We start from the raw sequence: 21,940 nt of genomic DNA on the forward strand, positions 1-21,940 counted from the left end.
AGAAATCCACCTGCCTCTGCCTCCCAAGTGCTGGGATTAAAGGCATGCGCCACCACCACCCAGCTTCTTTCTTTCTTTTTTTAAGATTTATTTATTATATGTAAGTACACTGTCACTGTCTTCAGACACACCAGAAGAGGGTGTCAGATCTCATTACGGATGGTTATGAGCCACCATGTGGTTGCTGGGATTTGAACTCATGACCTTCAGAAGAACAATCAGTGCTCTTAACCGCTGAGCCAACTCTCCAGCCCCTGGGGTGTGTGTTTCTAAGAGCTGCTACATGTGACCATGGTGTGAACCCACCTCTGGGGCTAACTGGAGGGTTAAATGGGCTGATGCCACCATCCAGTGCACCATGCTGATATTAACCCAAATGCCTGAATTGCCCTCCCCAACACTAAGTCCCACCAAGGGCCCATCTGGCCCTGCAGGGCTCTTTAATGGTAAGGACCGTTCTCATGACCAGGTGTCATGGCACCGTGAGCTTCTAGACTTGCTAACCTCATATCAATGTCCCCAGTGCTCAGAACAGGTACAGCAGTCAGCTGTGTCTCTCCCATCAGACTTGGGACCTCCTGGGGGTTCTACTGGCCCCCTGCCATATTGGGAACCTCTTGTTCTGCTTAGCCTACCTGGGTGTGTGAGGACTCTGACATCCGACCCTCACTGGAAGTCAGTCCCCTGCCTCTGAGTAGCCGCGTGGTTTTCTTAGGTCATGATTTTCCCAGGGTCCTCCAGCTCCTCCTCTGGCCCCTGGGATTCCCAGCTAGATAGGTCTCCAAAAGTAGGACCTGGCCACACAGTCACCCCTCTCCTACCCCCACCCTGTGTGCACACTGGATTCTGGGGTCTCTTGGCTCTCAGCCTCCACGTCTGCACAGTGGGATCAGGGCTATGTAGATCTCAAATAGAGGGGATTGCACTCTATATAGAGGTGTTCTATTAGAACAACGCCCCCTTCTGGAGGAAGCTTTGCAGTCTTGGCTCAGGAGAGGTGACTCCTCGGGGCCCAGTGACCAGAGCTGGGACAGTGTTTCAGTCCCTCCCCCTCACCAGGTATCAAGTTCAAATCACAGTGTGCACAACCTTGAGCCCTGGCTGGGTCAGCGTTACCACCGTGGGGGTACTTTCTGTGTCAATTGGCCCAGGGCAAAAAGGAACATGAAAACTATTTCGAATGATGCCGTCTCAGGCTGCCCCCTGGTGGTCACTCACTGCATGACATGTACAACTCAAGGCAACCTAGTCCTTGGTTCTAGCGGGGGGGGGGGGGGGGGGGGGGGGGGGGGGGGAGTCCTCGGCCTGCAGAGATCTTCAGAACCAGAGTTGCATCACCAACCCCTGAACTCCGAAAAAGGGATACTGTGAGTTTTGCCTTCTCTTCAATCTCCTGCGTCCCTCCTCCCACCCCAGACCACCGATAGACTCCTCTCTCTCCCTCCCTCTCTCTCTCTCTCTTTTTCTCTCTCTCTCTCTCTCTCTCTGCCCTTCTGAGTCTCATATACTCTTGGGCACCGGCTCCACCCTCATTGCTCCCAGGATATGCCTCCCAAGCCCCAGACTAGGCCAGGTCCCTTCTCCATTTCAAAGGCTCTACCCGTCCTATGTGGTTCCAAGTGGACCCTGGTCAAAAACCCCAGTGTTAAATTCCTCCACTGACACTGTAGGCTCTAGTGTGCAGAGTGGAGTCTGTATGCCATACAGCCCTTGCCTGACACATCAGGGCTCAACAAGTACCCGCTGGTGAAGTCCCAGCCATGGTCCATCTTCTAGACCTGAGACCTAGGACAGTCACCACCTACTAACTGAGAACCTGCTAAGGATCCATCCATCCACAGGATGCCCACTCAGGTCTGCCAGGTCTTCTGCTGTTCCCATTATCAGGTTTTGCAAGACTCCTCGAAAGAAAGCTCCCATGACAAACTCAAGTATGATTCTACCACTGCGGGGAGCCAACGAATTTATTGAGCTCACATACAGAGTGTGGGTGAGGATTTACTTGCAGGAGACAGGGGGACCCCAAAACATGCAGCAGTTACTTCATTCAGCATGGCTGATGGCTTCCCCGTAGCCATACGGATGTAACCGCCTTCAATCGACTTTCCCTGGTGTATATATTCCAGCCATTCCTGAGGGTAGAATTACAATCAGAGAGCTGAGAGGAGCGTCGGGAATCCCCAGCAGGGGTCTCATGGTCTTCCCATCCTCTTCTCTAAGACAGTATCAGTGGTCAGCAAGCCAACGGCCTCTTGGGAGCAGGCACATACGAGCTGATGAAGATGGCTGCTCTTGTGCTCAATAGAGAGTCCTCTAGACTATCCAGGGGGAGAGGGGTACAGCCACACCTTCTCCTACTGCTCCCCAAGTGTCACATGTGCCCAGGGTGCCCCCAAGTGCATCCCTGTTTTCAAACCTCTTTGTATAGGGAGCCACCCATCAGTTCTAGCTGCCAGCACTCAATCCAACCTTCAGTGTCTTGATGTTGGGGTCTCCATAGACTTGAAGCTGTCCCCTTGGCCCTTGGCAGGAGCTGTCACCTCACAGGCTTTATTGGCTATGGAAGCAGCACCCTCCATCCTGACACTGAGCTCAGCTCACACATGGCTCTCTCTACCGTGTCCCCACTGACCCTGGGACTACCAGGCAGGCACGGGTCTGATTCATCACTGGACTGACTCCTGCAGATTAATCTTCCTTCCATGCAGCCCTGCAATGTCCCCTCTCCATGCTTCAATACCCACAGTAAGGCAGGCTCTCAGAGCTGCAGATGTCTGTCCATTGATGGACAGCCATGGTCTGTCTGGGTCCTCAAGCTCCTACCAGGAGAGCAGAGCATGAGGGGTGATGGGCGCCTTCTGGCAGGGTCCTCCTGGCAGGTTTTCTCCCCTCTCTCCCATGAGTGGGTGTGTCAGGAGGGCACCCGAGGCAGTCAGGGGACGGTCACAGGGCAGATGGGCTGTGGGGTGAACTGAGAAAGGACAGAGCATTCCGGGGAGGGCAGCCACACATCTTAGACCTGTCTGCACATCATCTGCTTCAGCAGAATTCCAAGGACTGGGAAGGTGAATGTGGACGTGCAAGGAAGAGCCACCTGCCTTCTTCCAGAATGGCCTGGTCTCGGGATGGTACCAGTGCTGTTCAGTGACAAGACTGAGTCAGTGGGGAGCTAAGTAGTATAAATACATGGGGTAGGCAGAAGCAGCTGTCACAACCCCCCACCTGTGTCCCTGAGCTGGCCATACGGGGAGCCCAGATGATGTTTCTGCTCATTCCGCCCACCTTTCCCCATCCCAGGCACCCCCTACCCTGGGAACTTCCCCGTCTCTCCTCTCCTCATGGGTCCTCTTCCTTCACCCATACCCCAGTCCCTAGGCTGTTAGGCTGCCAGCAGGAACATCAGCGGCTGTGACCGGCTCCTGCTCCTACATCACGGTGAGTCAGAGCCCTGCCTCCCAGCCACATCCAGTCTTAAAGGCAGACACATCTGCCTGCTTGGTACCAGGTCGCATGCACTCCACAGGACCAGAGCCTGGCCACAGGCAGATCTGTCTCCACCCAGGGGCGGGAGCACCCTTGACCCCAAGTGAGCCACCTAAGTGTCCTTATGATAAAGGACGGTCCCTTCACAGCCACCTCAGCGAGACCAGGCTTGGAGAGCAGAGTACCCGAGCCCCGAGCAGCCCGGGGCAGAATACCGGAGGTCGGACATTCAAGTGTGGTTCACATTTGCATGTGTTCGGTGCTTCATGCGAATGCTGGCGTCCAGTTCCCTCTGTGGATATAGGAGGCTGCTGTCCTAACAGCCGACCTTTGGGGTCTTTGAGGGATGGACCATCAGGGGTTCCAGCGCTTTGTTAGAACAGTACAGTATTTCCTCATAATCCATGCACAACCTTACATAGATTTTCTTTTCTTTTCCCTTTTCTTTTTTGAGGCAGGGTCCCATGTAGCCCAGGCTGACCTCGAACTCACTAGATAACCAGGGATGACCTTGAACTTCTTTTTTTTTTTTTTTTTTTTTTTTTTTTTTTTTTGAGACAGTAGTCCTGGCTGTCCTGGAACTCACTCTGTAGACCAGGCTGGCCTTGAACTCAGAAATCTACCCACCTCTGCCTCCCAAGTGCTGGGATTAAAGGGATGCACCACCATTGCCCGGTGACCTTGAACTTCTGATCCCCCCCTGATTCTACCTCCCAAATGCTGGCATTATAGAAGTGACCTCATGCCTGCTCCTGTGGGCTGTAAATCACCTGCCTCAGGGTTGTCTGTGATGCCTGCTGTCTGGTAAACACCATTGTCCTGCGTTGTATAGGGAGCGGTGATGTCTGTATGTGCTGCTTTTAGATTCAATTGTGTGTTTAAGTAACACTGTCTATGTGAGCGGGGTCTCCTTTCACACCTAGGTCTGACAGCACCAGAGATAGCACGGGACTATCTTCACTCTGACTTTACTGGAGAGCTCAACTCCCTAGCCCTGGGCAGCCCCGCCAGACTTGGCTTCTGCTCTGCACAGGGTCTTCAGACCCTTGCTCTAAGCCGTATTCATGCCCCAGGGCTGTCTCTAGCGATACTTGTCTTGTAAACAGACCCAGTGACTCTTCTGCCTGGGAACAGGAATGTCCAAGAATGGAATCTGAGGACATTTACCTCAGACACAGGGTGCTTCGGTCCGGGCAAGGTTTGCCATAGCGCATCTGACCACTCTCTCCAGGATCCTGAATGAGTGCATGGGAATGCACACAGTGCATATGTATGAGAAGAGGAGCATGCGCGGGCGCGCGCGCACACACACACACACACACATACACACACACACACACCCTGGGAGGTAGCCTACCTTCTTGCATGAGACCTTTTATCCTGCCAGGAGGCCACTAGTGCAGTGTCTTGGTCCTCCCTCAGAACTCCCAACCTGGGCCAGCATCCTTCCATAAGCAGGTGGCTGCTATTAAAAGCCCCTGACCTGGGGCCTGGGGAGATGGCTCCGCAGGTAAAGGGACTCACCAGGAAGTCTGACCACTAAGTTTGATCCCTGGGACCCCCATAGTCGAAGGAAATAATTAAAACCCAGTCACAAAAAAAAGAAAAAGAAAAGAAACAAACAAACAAAAAAAAACCAAACAGTGTCTTTTTTTTTTTTTTATTGGTTTTTTGAGACAGCGTTTCTCGTGTACCCTGGCTGTCCTGGAACTCTATAGACCAGGCTGGCCTCAAACTCAGAAATCTGCCTACCTCTGCCTCTCAAGTGCTGGGATTAAAGGCGTGTGCCACCACTGCCCGGCTCCCCAAGTGTACTTTTACTTCCCTATTCACTCACTCACACACACACACACACACACACACACACACACACACACACACTAAAATAAAGCTCGTCCTCATTGTGCACAGTGGCATGAGTCTCATCCTTGCAGAATTCCCCCTTCCCAGCCCTCTCCCCTGACCTTGAGCTCCAGAAAGCAGGCACTACTCAGGTCTGAAGCTCGAAGTCTTCCTTTCAGGGCCGAGTCCCCATTACTTTGGTTTGCGGTACTTTGGTTAGCGACAACAGGTGCACTGGCACGGAGGGGGCGGGGCGCACCCCAGCCCCGCCCCCTCGCGCTCCCCGGGTCCCCGCCCGCCGCGGTGTCGCTCGGCCTTGGCAGCTGCGGGGCGCGGCGCGAGGCGATCCGGACGCGGCAGCGAGGACAGCCACCCAGGAGCGAGCGGAGGCCGAGCCGCGCAGCCCCGGCCCGCGGAGACATGAGCGCGCGGCCGCCCACCGCACCCCAGGCGCAGTGGCCCGGCCCCGCCGCCCCGTGATGGGCTCCTGCGTGTCGCGAGGTGAGGACAGGGCGGCCCGGGACGCGGCGAGGAGCGGGGGGCCAGCGCTCGGCTCAGGGAAGCCAGGGTGGGTGTCCGCCCTTCATGGACCAGTCGCGCCCCAGAGGACATGGTGTCCCACGGGGACAGAGCCCGGGAGGGGGGCGAGCAGCGCGCAGAGCGGGCGGAGGTCTCCTCACCCCACGCCCCACTCGGCACCCGGCAGGTGGCATGAAGCAAGGTCCCGGTGCCATGCTTTCTTCCCCGCAGCTCCACGCCTCCTGCAGTGTGCCTGAGAGGGGAGGGAGGCTTCCGGTTCTCTCTGGTCCTCTTATGGGCCATTGAGCTCCAGGAAGACAGACAGACTCCCGCTCGAGATGTAGGCAGGCCTTTCTAGCCCAGGATCCCTTCTCCTCTCGGGGTGCCTGTGTCTTTAGCCCCAGAACCTCCCTGACAGGAAGGGGTCAGTAGGGACAAACAGGTTATCAAGACTCCCTCTTCCCCACCCTCATCCCTAACTCCATCCCCACCCCCACCCCTGCTCAGGGGACAGGAGAGGACAGAGGACAGCTGATGTTCCCAGTAACCCAACCCCTAGGCCTTTGTCTCTCACCTGGCACCTTGGTTATTCCAAGGCGATCCCAGGGAACTGGACTGACTGCCCTCAGCTGTGGGTTTTGGGGAAGCACTGTCTATAAATGGTGGTGGGGTGGGCATAGGATCTTTCATAGATGCTGGGGGGGGGATATTTGTATTTGGAGTACTATTTCAGGAGAGGTTGGGAGGTATGGAGACATGCCTGCACTCAGAAAGCAGAAGATCAGGAGTTCAAAGCCAGCATCCACAGCATAGAGAATTTGAGGCCAACCTGGGCTACATGAGAGCATGTGTCAAAACAAAGCAAATCCCCCAAAAGAGTCCCACTTGAGACTCTTACCCACTGTGGGAGCAGGGGGCGGGGCTGGGAGTGGGAGTGTACAGAGGTCAAGTGTAGTCACCCCAGCTCCTTAGAGTGGGCTGGGCAGGCCTCCTGGGGACGTTGGTCTGGAGAATATTCTCTGGACTCTGAGGGAGTTCTGTCCTCAAGTTCCTGGGGGAGTGTGCAGGGAAGTGACTGGGGGGGAGGGGTCCCTGGAAGATGTCAGTCAGCAGAGGGATCATGGGGAGGAGACTGGAGGAGCAGGGTCAGGAGGTATGAAGTTGGTTCAAGCTTATTGGTGGTGACATGGTACCTCCTGGGTGTCAGGCACCACGTAAGGGGAAAATCCAGTCCAGCACCTGGTCTGTGAGACCTGAGGAGCCCAGCATAGCACCTGGCCAGTGCTTCTCAGAGTGGAAAGCTGTGAAAGGTCTTTTAGCTCCACTCTCAGAGTCTGAGCTGTCTCCAGAAACCTCAAAGACTCATGGGTAGTCTCCCATGGAAGGGGTTGTGGGTGTGAGGTATCTGGATGTTTCCTTAGTGACCAGGACCCTTCTCCACCCTTTGGCCAACCCATGCCTGAGTGCACTGGCCTGTGAACACAGGAGCCATTGGGTACAGGATAGGGGCCAGACAGCAGCGATGTCTGCCAAGGTCACACTGTGAGCCTGAGGCCTGGGACCTCCAACTTCTACACTCCTCCTGGTACCCCCCCACCCCCAACCAGGGTAGTTTGTGGTCACATTTGCTGGCTGAGACAGTCTCCATTCTTCCTCCTGCACCCCGGCTTCCTGAGTGACACCCTCAGATCAGGCTGTATTGTCTAATCTTCTATCTGTCCTGAGAGGACAGAGCCTGATGGCCTCACAGTGTACCCCGGCGACTTAGAAGTAAGAGATCTGGGGGATACGTGGACAGAGGACAACCATTCTTCTTGAGACCCAGCAGATGTCACCTGCTCGCCTGTCATTTGGACAGTTTTGTGGCTCACTGGGCTCTATTCTAAAACCTGTAGGCACAAAAACTAATGGGTCCAAATACTGTTGTCAGCCCCATTTTACAAATGACTAACGAGACCTTGCCAAAGGCCACAAACTGGGAAACAGTAAAGACCCAGGTCTGAGTTGTCCACAGCCAAGCCCCTCAGTCTCAGCACCGTGCAGCCAGCCCTTGGCCTTGTGAAGCTCAGGCATCCCTGGGATCCTTGGTCCTCAGTTCTGCACACCTGTACCAGTTGTTCACCACAGTCTCCACCTGGCAAGGGTTTTCATGGGCCATGTTCAGAGCCTGAAGTGGAGGCCAGGGTTTATGAAGTCTGCACTGATGTCCCACGAAGCCTAGAGCCTGCAGCCAACTCGGTCTCCCCGCTCTGCTCCCCCTACTCCAGATCCAGGCCTTTACCTGAAGAGATCCACCCTACCCAGCTGTTAGACTCTGTCACTGAGCTAGGGGATCAAGAGTCCCCAGTCCCTGCCAGTGTTCCCCAGAATGTAGTCTTAGCAAGTTGAGTGGAGATGGGGATGGTGTGAAAGTATTAGCATTGGGTGGGAGAGGGTCGCAATGTGAAAACACCCTTACGCACGACATCAACACTCAATGGCTGCTTCTCTCGTGGGGCTAGTGTATCAGCCTTTCCACAGACAATTACTCCAGGCCTTCTTGGTAGGAAAGGGGACCCCTCCTGCCTCCCAGGAAGCAGTGGGTGCCAAGCATTTGTGCTAAGGACAGCGGGATACTGCCCACACGCACTGCATCTAAGAACTAGTTTGTATTCCTTACCTATTTCTATTTTTTTAACTTTTAATTTTATTTATTATTTTTGAGTCAGGGTCTTATTCTGTAGTGCCTGGCTGACACTGAACACTTGATGAACTCAAGGTCATCCTCCTGCTTCTGTCTCCCAAATGCTAGAACTTCATGTTTGGGCCATCATGTCTGCCCTATTTATCTTCTTTTCCCCTTGTTTAAATAGGGTCTCCAGTAGCCCATGTACCTGAGGATGACCTTGAACTTTTGGTCCTTTTGCCTCCAATTCCCAGGTGTTAGGATTATAAACCTATACCACCATGCCTCACGTATGTGGTGCTAAGGGATTGAACCCAGGGCATGCTCGTTGAGCACTCTGCCAGGCCTGTCAACACCCAGGGCTTCTGGCTCATCTTCCTTAACTACCACTCATTGGATGATTATCCTGAGCCAGGCTGAGCTAGCCTTTGCTCTCCTGACCCAGTTAGTTCTCCATGAACCTGGAAGGGAAGTGGGTTCAGAGAACAGCAGAACCCACCTCAGGTTGCCCAGATGCAAATCCAGGTCCTGTAGGTTCCTCCCCCCATCTCCGTGCTGAGCCTGAACCTCCCCCCCACCCCCGCCCCCCATGCTCTGTGTTCTCAAAGGTTCCCTGCTCTCCCCCGAAGCACTTGGCACATAGTCAATAGTTCAGAACAGATTTCTGGGATCACTCAAAGGCCTCATGTCTGGTTAGGGTTTGCTGGCATTGGCAGTAACTGGCAGAGCGAAACAGATAGGAAGCCAGTATCCACCCCTTCCAACTCTGGGTCCCTTGGTGCCCACCTCTGCCCCCTGGTTCTACAGCTTCTCTATCTACCCTCCCACCTCAGCCAGTCTAGTGGGCCAGGTGCACACTCATACACATGCACGAATGCACACACACACACACACACACACACACACACACACACCACAGAAAAGATGACAGGAGCCAGGCGGTGGTGACGCACGCCTTTAATCCCAGCACTCGGGAGGCAGAGGCAGGCAGATTTCTGAGTTCGAGGCCAGCCTGGTCTACAGAGTGAGCTCCAGGACAGCCAGGGCTATACAGAGAAACCCTGTCTTGAAGAACCAAAAAAAAAAAAAAAAAAAAAAAAGACAGAGAAAAGATGACAGGAGGTCCCTTTCTGGAGATCATCACTATTTGGTGGTTGGACTTTCATACTGTCCCCAAGATTTGAGCTCTGACCATATCACTGACTACCCAGTGCCTTGGATAAATCCCAGACTTCATTTTCCCATCTGTCAAGCGGGTATGCTGCTCTCTACTTTGCAGAATTCAAAGCAGAATCATAGATGAGGAGTCAGCTTGGTGCCTAACCCAGAGCAGATGCTTAATAAATAGGCAGTGTGTCCTGCACGCCAGGCTTCTCCCTCCAGGGAGTCACCTAGTTGGCTTAGGCCAACCTGGCAGGCCGCCTGGAGATGGTGTAGGCTGGGTCCCAGGAGGGGAGGCAGATCAGAAAGGAGCTGGGCTGAGTGGAAGCCCTTGGTTGGGGATAAAAAGGGATTCCTGGGGCACCTCTGAGCTCAGCCAAGCAGACCATTACATGACCATCACTGCCCAAGGTGGTTTGGGAGGACATTGGAGAATGGTCCTCTGCCAATTTCTAGGGCCTGCTCTCCGGGCTGGGACTCACCCGGCAGAGCCAATGACTCACACTTTTGGTCTCTGACTGTAGGGACCAGAGGGTTCCCAAGGCAAACTCCAGTCCAGGAACAGGCCTCAGGAATCCCACTGTCCAGAAAGACAACCTGAGGGACAGAGACAGGGCTGTTCCGCTGAGGGAGCCCTGGCCGCCTCAGTGTTGGTCTCTTTAGCCCTCAGCAAGCATAGATGGGAAGCAGAGTGTGCGTGGGGAAGACGTGACTGAGCCCAGAGGACTAAGCCCAAGGCTGCATCTCTCCAGAGCCAAGGGCAGCTGACATGTCACTGGAGGACCACCTGGTGCATCCTTTTGCCACAGGTGGCTGGAGGCTGGCTTCCAGGGAGGCAGCACCAGGGGTTTTGTTTTGTTTTGTTTTGTTTTGTTTTTTGGAGACCTCTGTGTAGCCCTGGCTGACCTGGAACTCACTCTGTAGACCAGGCTGGCCTCGAACTCAGAGAACTCAGAAATCCGTCTGCCTCTGCCTCCCAAGTGCCGGGATTAAAGACTTGAGCCACCACCGCCCAGCTGTGCTGTTTTTCAACTTCTGTATGCTGCTGGGAAAGAGGGCTCTTCACTCCATCTGCACCGCCTCTTCCCAAGTGGCCGCAGGCTAATTCTCTTGCTCCTAAGAAACACTCTGGGTGCAGGTGGCAACCACGGTGACTAACGGGCTGGGACACAGAGCCACAGTGAATAGCTATATAAGCTCCGGAGAGCTCTGAGGCAAGTGAGAGAAAACTGAGGGGCTATGCCTCAGAGTTAGCCAGGAACCAAGCAGGGGAAAATGAGGTCGGTAGGGAAAGCTCCACAGCGTGAAGCGCCCAGGTTAGATACTATTGAGAACTGTCTGGGCAGTTAGGCTGAATGTCTGATTGGGAAGCATTCTTGATAAGAAGAAGGGTGGAGGGGACCTCTGGATGACACTCCTTGGGTGGAAGGATCAAAAGGGTCTTCAGGTTGCTGTGGCAAGCAGGGGAAGTGGCAGTCACTCCTGTAACCCAAGGAGGTGGGGGAGGGAACAGGTTCAAGAAGAGGCCTCAGACATTGAGGTCAAGGATGTAGGGTGTACACTGTAAAAGAAGGAGAGTGTCACCACACGACCCCCCCCCCGGGGAAAGCTTCCAAAATAGCAGGCATTAGAGGTCCCCTGGGCTGTCCCCCAGCCCCACCCTACGTGACAATGTGTTTTTCCAGTCACCGAGGCCATGATGCGGCCAGGTCCCAGCTGGTCTAAGAACAGCCTGTGATTTCACTCTGGGCTGCTTCATGACCTGACGTCTCTATGGCAACCAGCCCATGACATCATGGGGCTAAAGTCTTCAGGGGCAGAGGGAGACTTTGTTAGGGCGCCTGGATCCCAAATGAGATGGGCAAGGCCGAAACCAGGAGGCCGCCAGCCCACCGGCACCCAGCCAACCTCTGGTGTCACCTGCTCTGCTGGCTCCTTCTTATCATCCCTGTCACCCCTTGCTCTGTAGCTGTAGTGTTCACAGGTTCAGAGGTGCCCAGGGAGTCTGGAAGTACCCCAACACCCATCCCGATACCCAGCACCACCCTGCAGCTAGACAGACTCAGGCTTTGTACAACATGCAGAATTCCAGAACTTTTTGTTTGGGGTGGTGGTGGTGATGGTGTGTGTGTGTGTGTGTGTGTGTGTGTGGTGTCTGTGTCTATGTCTTTGTGATGTATGGTGTGTCTGTGTCTGTGTGTGCCTGTGTGTGTGGTGTATGTGTTTATGTGTGTTGCTGTGTCTTCCAGACTGACTTGGAGCATACCATGTAATCCTGGACTGGCTTCTAACTAAGTCCTGGTCCTCCTGCCTCAGCCCCCAGCACTGAGATCACAGGTATGAACCACCATACCTAGTCACAGCTTTCAAACTTTTTTTTTTTTTTTTTTTTTTTTTTTTTTTTTGGTTTTTTGAGACAGGGTTTCTCTGTGTAGCCCTGGCTGTCCTGGAACTCACTCTGTAGACCAGGCTGGCCTCGAACTCAGAAATCCGCCTGCCTCTGCCTCCCAAGTGCTGGGATTAAAGGCATGAGCCACCACCGCCCGGCACTTTCAAACTTTTTTAAAAAATTATTTATTTATTTACTTTATGTATATGAGTACACTGTCACTGTCGTCAGACACACCAGAAGAGGGCATCAGATCTCATTACAGATGGTTGTGAGACACTACGCAGTTGCAGGGAATTAAACTTGGGACCTCTGGAAGAACAGTCAGTGCTCTTAACCTCTGAGCCATCTCTCCAGTCCAAAAAATTTTAATTAATTTGAAAAAATTATTTTCTATGTGTTTTGCCTGCATGTCTGTCTGCGCCATATGTGTCCCTAGTGCCTAGGGAGGCCAGAGAAGGGCATCAGATCCCCTGGAACTGGGATTACAGGTGGTTGTGAGCTGCCATGTGGGTGCTGGGAATTGAACCCAGGTTCTCTGGGAGAGTAGCCAGTGCTCTAACTACTGAGCAAGCTCTCCAGCCCTTGATTTTTTTTCCCCTTTTTTACACATAGTTATGTTATGTGGGGTGTGTGTGTGTGTGTCCATATGACATTATATGTGTGTGATGGTCATAGACCATCTTTTGGGAGTCTGTTCTCTCCTGTCACCCTATGGCTGCTGGGGATGGAACCCAGATCAACGGCAGGCACATTTACCCTACTGAGACATCTCCCTGGTGAGCAGCTTTCCCACTGTTATTGTTATACCTTAAGGTATAAGGTATGGCCCGCATCGGCTCCTTTATTATTTGAATGTGTGGTCTCTAGTGGAACTGTTTGGGAAGGACTGGGAGGTGTGGCCTTGCTGGAGGAAGTATGTCACTGGAGATGGGGTTTGAATTTTCAAAAGCCCATGCCATTTCCGGTTAGCCCCTCTCTTTGTGCTTCGTGCTTGTGCATTGGGATGTATACCATACCTGCCTGCCTGCTGCCGTGTCCCTCCATGGGGGTTGCAGACTTCCCCTCTGAAACCATAACCCCCGCCCCCCACTATCTGTTTCTTCTGTAAGTTGTCTTAGTCATGGTCTCCTTAACACAATAGAAAAGTAACTAAGACAGACCTGTAAGAACAAGTATATTTTTTATCTTGACCCAGTGTACCCAGCTAGAAAATCCTCACTTGTGGGAATCTCCCCACCCCAACACACACACAGGAGTGCATGCCTGTGTCGGGTAGCGCATAGACACTTCCGTGACACAGGACTGAGTCTCAGGCTGCTTCTGGCCCTGACCATTTCCATTTTCTTCCATTGTTTTGTTTTGTTTTGTTTTTTCAGGACAGGGTTTCTCTGTGTCGCCTTGGCTGTCCTAGAACTCACTCTGTAGACCAGGCTGGCCTTGAACTCAGAAATCCGCCTGCCTCTGCCTCCCAAGTGCTGGGGTTAAAGGCGTGCACCACCACCGCCCGGCGATAATTTTCATTTTCTTCCATTCTTATTTTATTGTCCAAATAGTCCTGGTGAAAAGCAGGCTGAGGGTGTAGTTCAGTGCTTGCCCACCATGCATAAGGCTCCGGTTGTGATTTCCAGCTATAGATCATTCAAATAAATAAATAAAGCAGCAAATGAATGAGGAATAAACCTAGCAAATGGCTCACATGACGACTGAAGGACAGGCCCCCAGCCCTGCCCCAGAGTCCTTCCTCTGTAGACTTGGGAGATGCTGGAGCCCAGAGAAGAGCCATGATAACTCAGGGTCACCCGGCCAGGACCGGCACACAGCAGGCTGTGCTGGGCCCTGCAGTGTGAGCACATGGTTCAGCCCTCCTTCTCAGAACCCATGTGGTCCGCGGTGCCCTGCTTATGTCTGGGTCACTTTGGGGCAGGAGAGGACACTGGCCATCACCTTGCCTTCTCCTAGAGTGTCCCAGACAGCCTGGCTCCAGTCTCCCTGCCTTGGCTGAGCATGCCAGCCTTGAGCAGGTCTCAGATCCTCTGGGCTCTGTAATTTGGCTGAGAACTCTCACCTTGACCGCAGGCCTACACTCGCCTCCCTCCCTACAGCAAGGCTGGATGCTCCTGAGATGTCAGCTCTGGGGCTACCCCTCTGTTGGCACCCCTTTCTTCCCTTCTCTGTCTGGGGCTGGAGACAGAGGCCAGCTGTTTTGATCCATCTGGGGTTCTAACTAAGGCTGGCTTGCTGGCTGATGTCTGAACCCCCTCCCTTCTTCCTTTGAGAAGCCCTTAATGAGAGCCTGCTGTGTGCTGGGCCCTGTGGCAGGTGCTGGGGATGCTGTAACCAATAAAATAGACCAAGTGGGGGCTGAGGAGATCGTTCAGTTGGCAAACTTCCTGCATTGCATCCTCCAAACCCATGCTAGGAGGCTAGGCATGGCAGCCTGCACTTGTGGTCCCAGCTCTGGGGCCCAGAGGCAAATAGACATCACTAGCCAGTTGGCCTAGCCTACATGGCAAGTTCTGGTCCAGTGAGAGACCCTGCCTCAAAAATAAATGAATATATACATACACGCACGCATGCATGCATGCATACATACACATACACATACATACATACACACATACGTAGTAGACAGTGCCTGAAGACAGCACCCAAATGTCCTCTATCTAACCTAATATACATTCTCTCTCTCTTTCTCTCTTTTATATATGCACACATGCACACACATGGAAATGCCATCTCAAAGTAAAAAGAATATATAGAATGTGTTTGTATATTAATCTAAGTTATTACAGAAGAGTAAGGAAGATTTAAAAAAAAAAATTTATAGCTTAGCCAATGAGCATGCCTTTCCTCCCAGCACCCAGGATGCAGAGGCACATGGATTTCTGAGCTCAAGGCCAGCCTGGTCTACAGAGTGAGTTCCAGGACAGCCAGGGCTACACAGAGAAACTCTGCCTTGAAAAGCCAGAAACAAGGCAAACAAAAAGTCTTATTTTATATGTATGGTGTTTTGCCTGCATGAATGTCTGCACACTATGCATGGATACTCGGAGACCAGAGAAGGGCGTCAGATCCTCAAAAAATGGAGTTACAGATAGCTGTGAACTGCATTGTGGGTGCTGGGAATTGAACCCAGGTCCTTGGGAAATGCTCTTAACTGCCGAGCCATCTCTCCAGATCCTCTGTAGTCCAGGCTGGGCTCAAACTCACAGAGATCCACCTGCCTCTGCCTTCTTCATGCAGGTGGATCTCAAAGGTGTGTGTCACCACTGCTTTGCAACATTTTAAATTTAAAAATGTGAGTCCAGCAGTGGTGGCACACACCTTTAATCCCAGCACTTGGGAGGCAGAGAGAGGCGGATTTCTGAGTTCCAGGCCAGCCTGGTCTACAGAGTGAGTTCCAGGACAGCCATGGCTATACAGAGAAACCCCGTCTCAAAAAAACAAACAAACAAATAAAATGTATACTAGTGTGACACCATACCCCTTTAATCCTAGCACTTGAGAGACAGAGGCAGGTGGATCTCTCTGAGTTCAAGGCCAGCTGGTCTACATAGAAAGCTCTAGGTCAGTCAAGGTTGGTTACAGCTACATGGTGAGACTCTGTCTCAAAAATATAAAGTAAAAAAAATTTAGTCTGGTCTACAGAGTAAGTTCCAGGACAGCCAGGACAACACAGAGAAACCCTGTCTCGAAAAAAAAAAAATTACAGTAGTGGGGGGTCCATTGACACAGGCCTATAGTTCCAGCTGCCGAGCAGGCTGAGGCTGAGATAGCCTGGGCTACATAGAAAGTCTCTGTCTCAAGACAGAGGCAAAAGAGAAGGAACTGGAAGCCTTGTATTTGTTTATTTAATGTATTAGTTTAGAGATGAAGTCTCATGTAGCTCAGGCTAGCCTCAAACTTGCTACATATCCAGGGATGACCTTGAACTTCTGATCTGCCTGACTTTACCTTGGAATGCTGGAGTCACAGATGTCTACAGGATGTTATACATGTTAGGCAAATACTCTACCCACTGAACTACATCTCCAACACCGCCCTTTTCTTTCTTTTTCACAAAGTATACAATTTCAACCAGGTGACAGGGCAAACACCTGTAATCCCAGCACTAGGGAGGCAGAGGCAGGCGGATTTCTGAGTTCAAGGCCAGCCTGGTCTACAGAGTGAGTTCTAGAACAGCCAGGGCTACACAGAGAAACCTTGGGAAGAGAGAAAGAGAGAGAGAGAGAGAGAGAGAGAGAGAAGGAAAAAAGAAGAGAAAAGAAAGGAAAAGAGAAGAAAAGGAAAGGAAAGAAAAGAAAACCAAGTAGCAATCAATATGATTCTTTGTAGCTGAGGTTGGTCCAACTCCTGGGATTCAATGTTTCTCATGCTTCACCCTCATAGCTGGGACAATGGGTACACTTGTATATAATACTACTGGGTTTTTTATGTTCGTTTTGTATCTGTTACTTTACTGATTAGCATCAACTCAGCTATCTTTTGGCCAAGTCTATTTTTTCCACACATAAAACAGAGATGGATTGAGGTACCCCCTGCTCAAATGCCCCTGTTTCTTTTCCTTCCATATGGGAGGGAGGTTCTAAATGTCTCTTGTGGGTTTTTCTAAATTTCTGTTTTCATTATTATTTCCAGATCTGTTCACAAGTGCCCACAAAAACTGCCCCAGGCCCCAGGGCACAGACCTCCTGAATCGGGACCTGCCCTCCAGCCACCCACCCGCCATTGTTCCTGACCATGTTGCTGGCAAGGTAATCAGCTATTCATCACCTCCTTCTGCCTGCCCCGACTCCAGCTGCTTTTTTATTTCCCTGAAGCAAGCAGAAACCATTCTCAATTCAGTTCTTTCTTGCTAATCCAGCTTCTCCCTGGGCATTGGGGACTGGGCTAGACTTATTTAAAAAACATAACCCTACCCCAAAGGTCTTCCCGTCCAGAGTAAGTCAACCTTGCCGATGGTAGGTTCTGCTCCCAACCTAGAACAACTTAGCATCTGTGAAGAACTTCTCGCCGGGCAGTGGTGGCGCACGCCTTTAATCCCAGCACTTGGGAGGCAGAGGCAGGTGGATTTCTGAGTTTGAGGCCAGCCTGGTCTACAGAATGAGTTCCAGGACAGCCAGGGCTACACAGAGAAACCCTGTCTTGAAAGACAAAACAAAAAACAAAAAACCAAAACAAAACAAAAAAAGAACTTCTCAAGAGAACAAGCAGGAAGATCCTCCCCGTAGATCAGGAAGGTGTAGAGAGGGGTCCTGGCACAGCCAGGGGCCCTGGGAGTTTGGCTACATCTTGACCTCTCAGAACACCACAAGGTGGATCCACCTGCCCTGAAGGACTTCAGGACATAGCCATGTGCACACTGCCCCACCCCCGCCCTGCGCGCCCCAGCCCTGACTGATCCCCTTTCTCCTCTTGCTTCAGGACAAACAGATGGATTTCTGTTGGGATCCTTGGCAGGTCAGTATGCTTGCTTGCCCCAAGTCCAGCCAGCCCAGTTGACATCACCTTCCCTTCCCCAGCCCAGGCCCACAGTCCTGCCTGCCCAGGGAAGGAAATCTTGTGGAAATGGATAGGGTCCCCCTACCCTTCTGTCCCCTGATCCCTGGCCATCACCTGATGAGCTGCAGATCATAATAATGGTCTGTGGGGGCTGAGGAGTATCTTCTGTCTGTCTGTCCTTCCTGCCTACCCCCTTTTTTCTTTTTCTACAGAGGTGCTTCCAGACCACCAATGGCTACATATCTGACTCTAGAGCCTGCCCCAGCAACTACAGTGTGGCTGCCCTGGCCACTTCATCCCTTGTGGGTAGGTCAGAATGGGCCCTCTCTGTCCTTTAGAGATTGTATGCTCTTCCACTGACATGTGCTACGGGACACAGGCCTGCCAGGTTTAACGTTTTCTAAATTGCCAGACTTCAAGCTGGGTTCCTTCTCTTAGGAGTTGGATTACTGAGTTTTCAGGCCACCCCGAGATGGCTCAGAGGGGAGGATGTAGGCTGTGGGTGTCTGACTGCGTGGTCTCCCACGTCACCTTGGGTCTTGTTCCCTAGAAGCAGAACCTGAGGTAGGGACTGTGTCCCCCGGGGGATTGCTCATGGATAAATCCCTGGAGAGAGAAGGAAGCTGAGGATTTTGCTCAGTGGGGACGTGGTTATAGTTGTGGGACTCTCTCTGCCTCTGCCCAGTGGAAGCTCAGCCTGAGGAATCGATGGCGCTTGAAGACCAAGTGTCTGGCCTTGATTTTGCTCCCTGTCCAGTCTTCAGTTGTCCATGAGGTCACCTTGAGGGCACAAGGCTATGGTAATTCTCTGGGAATGATGTATCAAAAAGCCAGGAGCAGCACACCTGAGGTGGCTAGAGGAAGGGCATGCAAGCCAGCAAGGGGATCCAGGCTGCTGTACACCTCAGCTCCAGGCGGCCCTCTGTGCCACCTACCAGGCCGCTTGTCCCATCAGCCTCTCCTCACAGCTCTGCCCCACACTGCAGGCTTCCACCACACCTGATCCTTCCATGTCCCCAGAGGGCCCATCTGCCTCCCTCCATCTCTGTCTCTGCAGCCTTCTCCTCCTGAAACTCCTGACATCCACCTCCCCTGCCTCCAGAAACACTACCTTCTCCCAAACACTCTGCAGCCAGCACCCTGCTGGGGGAGCAGGTCTCCGCTTCTTCCTCAGCTCCATCATTACCGTGTTCCTGGTCCCTCTCACTTGACCTTGGAACTCGGGTTCCCCTAGGTCTTTTGCCTGCCTGGCTTTAAGGACTCGGGGGGGGGTACCCAGATCTGTTCCCCACCTCGGTTAGTAGAGATGCCTCTTCCTCTTCTCCACCACTTTCCACATCCAGCCAGTCAGCTTCTCCTGTCTAGTCCCGGCCCTGCCTCTTACTGGGTCCCTAAGATGGCCCCTGATTGCCCCGTCTCCCATCTCCACCCTTGAATTTCAGTGTTTCAGTTGGGATACAATTGATATCCCGAGTAATGGATCTAAGCTACCTCTTGCCTGGTTCCCGTCTGGCCATGCTGTAGCCATGGCTCTCTATTGCTGTATGGACAATACTAGCTCTTCATCTCGGCTCCCTAGTCCCTGTCTGGCCGCTGGGGGGCCCCCAGCCTCTTGTTACCCCTGTGTCTCACCCTTGGTTGTATGGTGTTGAGCCAGCACTTCTGTATCTTCAACCTTGTCACATCTGAGAAACAGCTGCCACCTGGCCACCCCCTGCCCTGCCCCAATAGGCCTCAGAGAGCCCAGTTCCAGGCCACCACCTCCAGGTAGCACTCCCTGATGCTCCTCCACTTACTGGAGTCTCAATCCACAGAGCTGGGAGCTCAGGGCAACTCCCCCAGGACTGTTTATCCTGAATGGAAGGTGCTGGGTCACATGGCCAGCAGGAGAAAGGAGTGGCTGGTTCAGGAACTTGATCCAGATTCAATAAGACATTGGGAATTAGGGGGCATACAAACGGGTGGAACATGGAGTGAAGACGGGGCATCGGGCTGCAGTGGGCACAGGGCAGAACTGGTCACAGTTCGAGGGTGGTATGAGGTATTTGGGTGTCATGAGCTGGGGCTCACGTTGGGTTGGTCACCTGATAGCTATCCTTGCTTCACAGGGGTGGTACAGAGCATCAAAGACCACATCACAAAGCCCACGGCCATGGCCCGTGGCCGAGTGGCCCACCTCATCGAGTGGAAAGGCTGGAGCGCCCAGCAGTCAGGCTGGGAGCTGTCCCCGGCAGAGGACGAACATTACTGCTGCCTCCCGGACGAGCTGCGTGAAGCCCGCTTTGCTGCAGGTGAGTGGAGGGGCACGGAGAGAGAGGCCACAGGCTGGGTCTACAGCCTGAAGGTGGGTCTGAGTGAACAAGCAGTAAATGCACAAGACTGGGGGTGGGGCACTCGGTGGCTTCTCTATCACCCAGGCACTGAGGGACAGCTCAGAGAGGCCCATGTAGGCATAGAGCAACCCCTTCTCGGCCCTGTGCTCACTGAGTCTAATCTTGTCTCTCCCCCACCCCCGTCCACCTCCCACCCAGGGGTCGCTGAGCAGTTTGCCATCACAGAGGCCACGCTGAGTGCCTGGTCCTCACTGGATGATGAAGAACTGCAGCCCGAGGACAGCACCCAGGGTGCCTTCCAGCTCCGAGGTACAGAAGGGACATCGAGGCAGGGCGGGTGGAGCAGCCCTTAGAGCTACACCGAGGACTCTCAGCGGGGTTCCTCCCTTTCCTCTTCCCCCTTCCTCCCCAGTAACCTGGGGCTGGCAGTTCTGGCTTCAACATTCCCAGGGGGTACCCTGATCAGAAAGGAGAGACCGGGTGGGGTGCAGCTTGAGCTGGCACTAGGTGGATTGTGGGTGCTGCTTTCCCAAACCTGGGTCCCGACGAAGCTCCCCTTGGTTCATCTCACGTGATTCTCCCTATGACCGGGAGGGTAGGGGACAGAGAACCAGAACCCCTTGTCCCAATAATCACTTCCTGCTCTTATGGCCTCTGCTCTGTCATGGGGAGAAAACTGAGCTCACTTGAGCAGACTTGGAGACCTGCCTGAGGTAGTGTAGCTTAACGGTGACATCGCCGGCCTCCTCCCTGGCCTGGCCTCCCACACCCAGGGAGGTAGGGCACGGGTGCAGAATTCCATCTCTTCCCCTGTGCCCCCTTTTGGTGTTCTAGACCTTGAGAGCATCTACCTTCAGGACAGCCTCCTGAGTGGCCCTTCCCAGGACGACAGTCTCCTAGCCTGCTCCCCTGGCCTCACCCTGGATGATGGCTGGCCCTCACCAGAGGAGCCCCCAGGCCCCGCCCAGAAGCACCGGCAGCGGCTGCCAGGGGCCCAGGGGCCTGAGGGCGGGGCCCACTTGCATGGCTCGCTGCCATCAGTGGACAGTGGCTCTCTGTCAGAAGACGAAGATGAGGTCTTTTACAACTGACGCAAGCTCGGTCAGTCCGTTGTCTGCACACGCCGCTGAACCGGCGTACCACGCATGGGGCATCTCTGGACTCCTCCGTACAAACACAGGGCGGAGCGTGGGTGGCTGTTGCTCCTTTGGACCGCTCAGTGCCTCCATGGACTTGCTCACAGCCTGCTCCGGGACTCTAAGCCGACACCAGGGCAACCAGCCCCAGGAGAGATGACAGTGGGGCCCCCAGGAGGACACCATGGAAAGATTAAGAGGATGGTTTGGGGGTGGGGGTGAGGTCTGGGCAGCCAACCTCCACCTGGGATCAACCCTCCCTACTCAGTCTGGGATCTTGCCTCATGGGAGGTGGGAGAGTTTCTCCTGGACTCTCTTCAGTCTCTGGACTGTCTGTCTGTCCTTCCTCTCTTACCTGGTTCCTCTGTGACCACCCCCCAGGCTCCCCAGCCAAGAGGACCCACATCTCCGCCCTCACACTCCCTCCCTCTCCCTCTCCCTCTCCCACGGGGTTCTCTGGTGACATTAAAGTAATGTGTTCATCCTGGAGGAACTTGACCCGGTCTTCCTGGTGAAGAGGTGTTGCTGAGCCCTGGATAAGGGTCTGAGGGATTAGGGAAGGCTCCTACCTCCAACACACAAACACCCTAGAGGCCTCAATGGAGGAGGCCCGGCTTGTCTTTTTTTTTTTTTTTTTTTGAGACAGGGTTTCTCTGTGTAGTCTTGGCTGTCCTGGAACTCACTCTGTAGACCAGGCTGGCCTCAAACTCAGAAATCCACCTGCCTCTGCCTCCCAAGTGCTGGGATTGAAGGCGTTCGGCCTGTCTTGATGTTGCAAAGAGCCACCCCCAGGGACCCTGTTTTACCCAGCCATACCCCAGTCAGGGAGACTGAGTCTGGAGGGCAGACCACACACATACAAGGTCCTTTGATGCATGAGGCCAAGCATCAGAAGGCCTGGCAGGAC

The 21,940-nt window shown here is 53.4% G+C and overlaps 1 protein-coding gene across 1 annotated transcript; it reads left to right on the forward strand.

Moving 5' to 3' along the window:
- Window positions 1-5,615: 5,615 nt before the first annotated feature.
- Window positions 5,616-21,522, forward strand: Fam131c (family with sequence similarity 131 member C). Its single transcript, XM_031376954.1, has 7 exons — window positions 5,616-5,826; window positions 16,701-16,816; window positions 17,487-17,522; window positions 17,777-17,870; window positions 19,673-19,855; window positions 20,096-20,206; window positions 20,732-21,522. The coding sequence occupies exons 1-7, from the start codon at window positions 5,805-5,807 to the stop codon at window positions 20,986-20,988; spliced, it is 819 nt and encodes a 272-aa protein (XP_031232814.1). The 5' UTR covers window positions 5,616-5,804; the 3' UTR covers window positions 20,989-21,522.
- Window positions 21,523-21,940: the final 418 nt, after the last annotated feature.

Source organism: Mastomys coucha, unplaced genomic scaffold (assembly GCF_008632895.1).
Source record: "Mastomys coucha isolate ucsf_1 unplaced genomic scaffold, UCSF_Mcou_1 pScaffold18, whole genome shotgun sequence".
Lineage (NCBI taxonomy): Eukaryota > Metazoa > Chordata > Mammalia > Rodentia > Muridae > Mastomys > Mastomys coucha.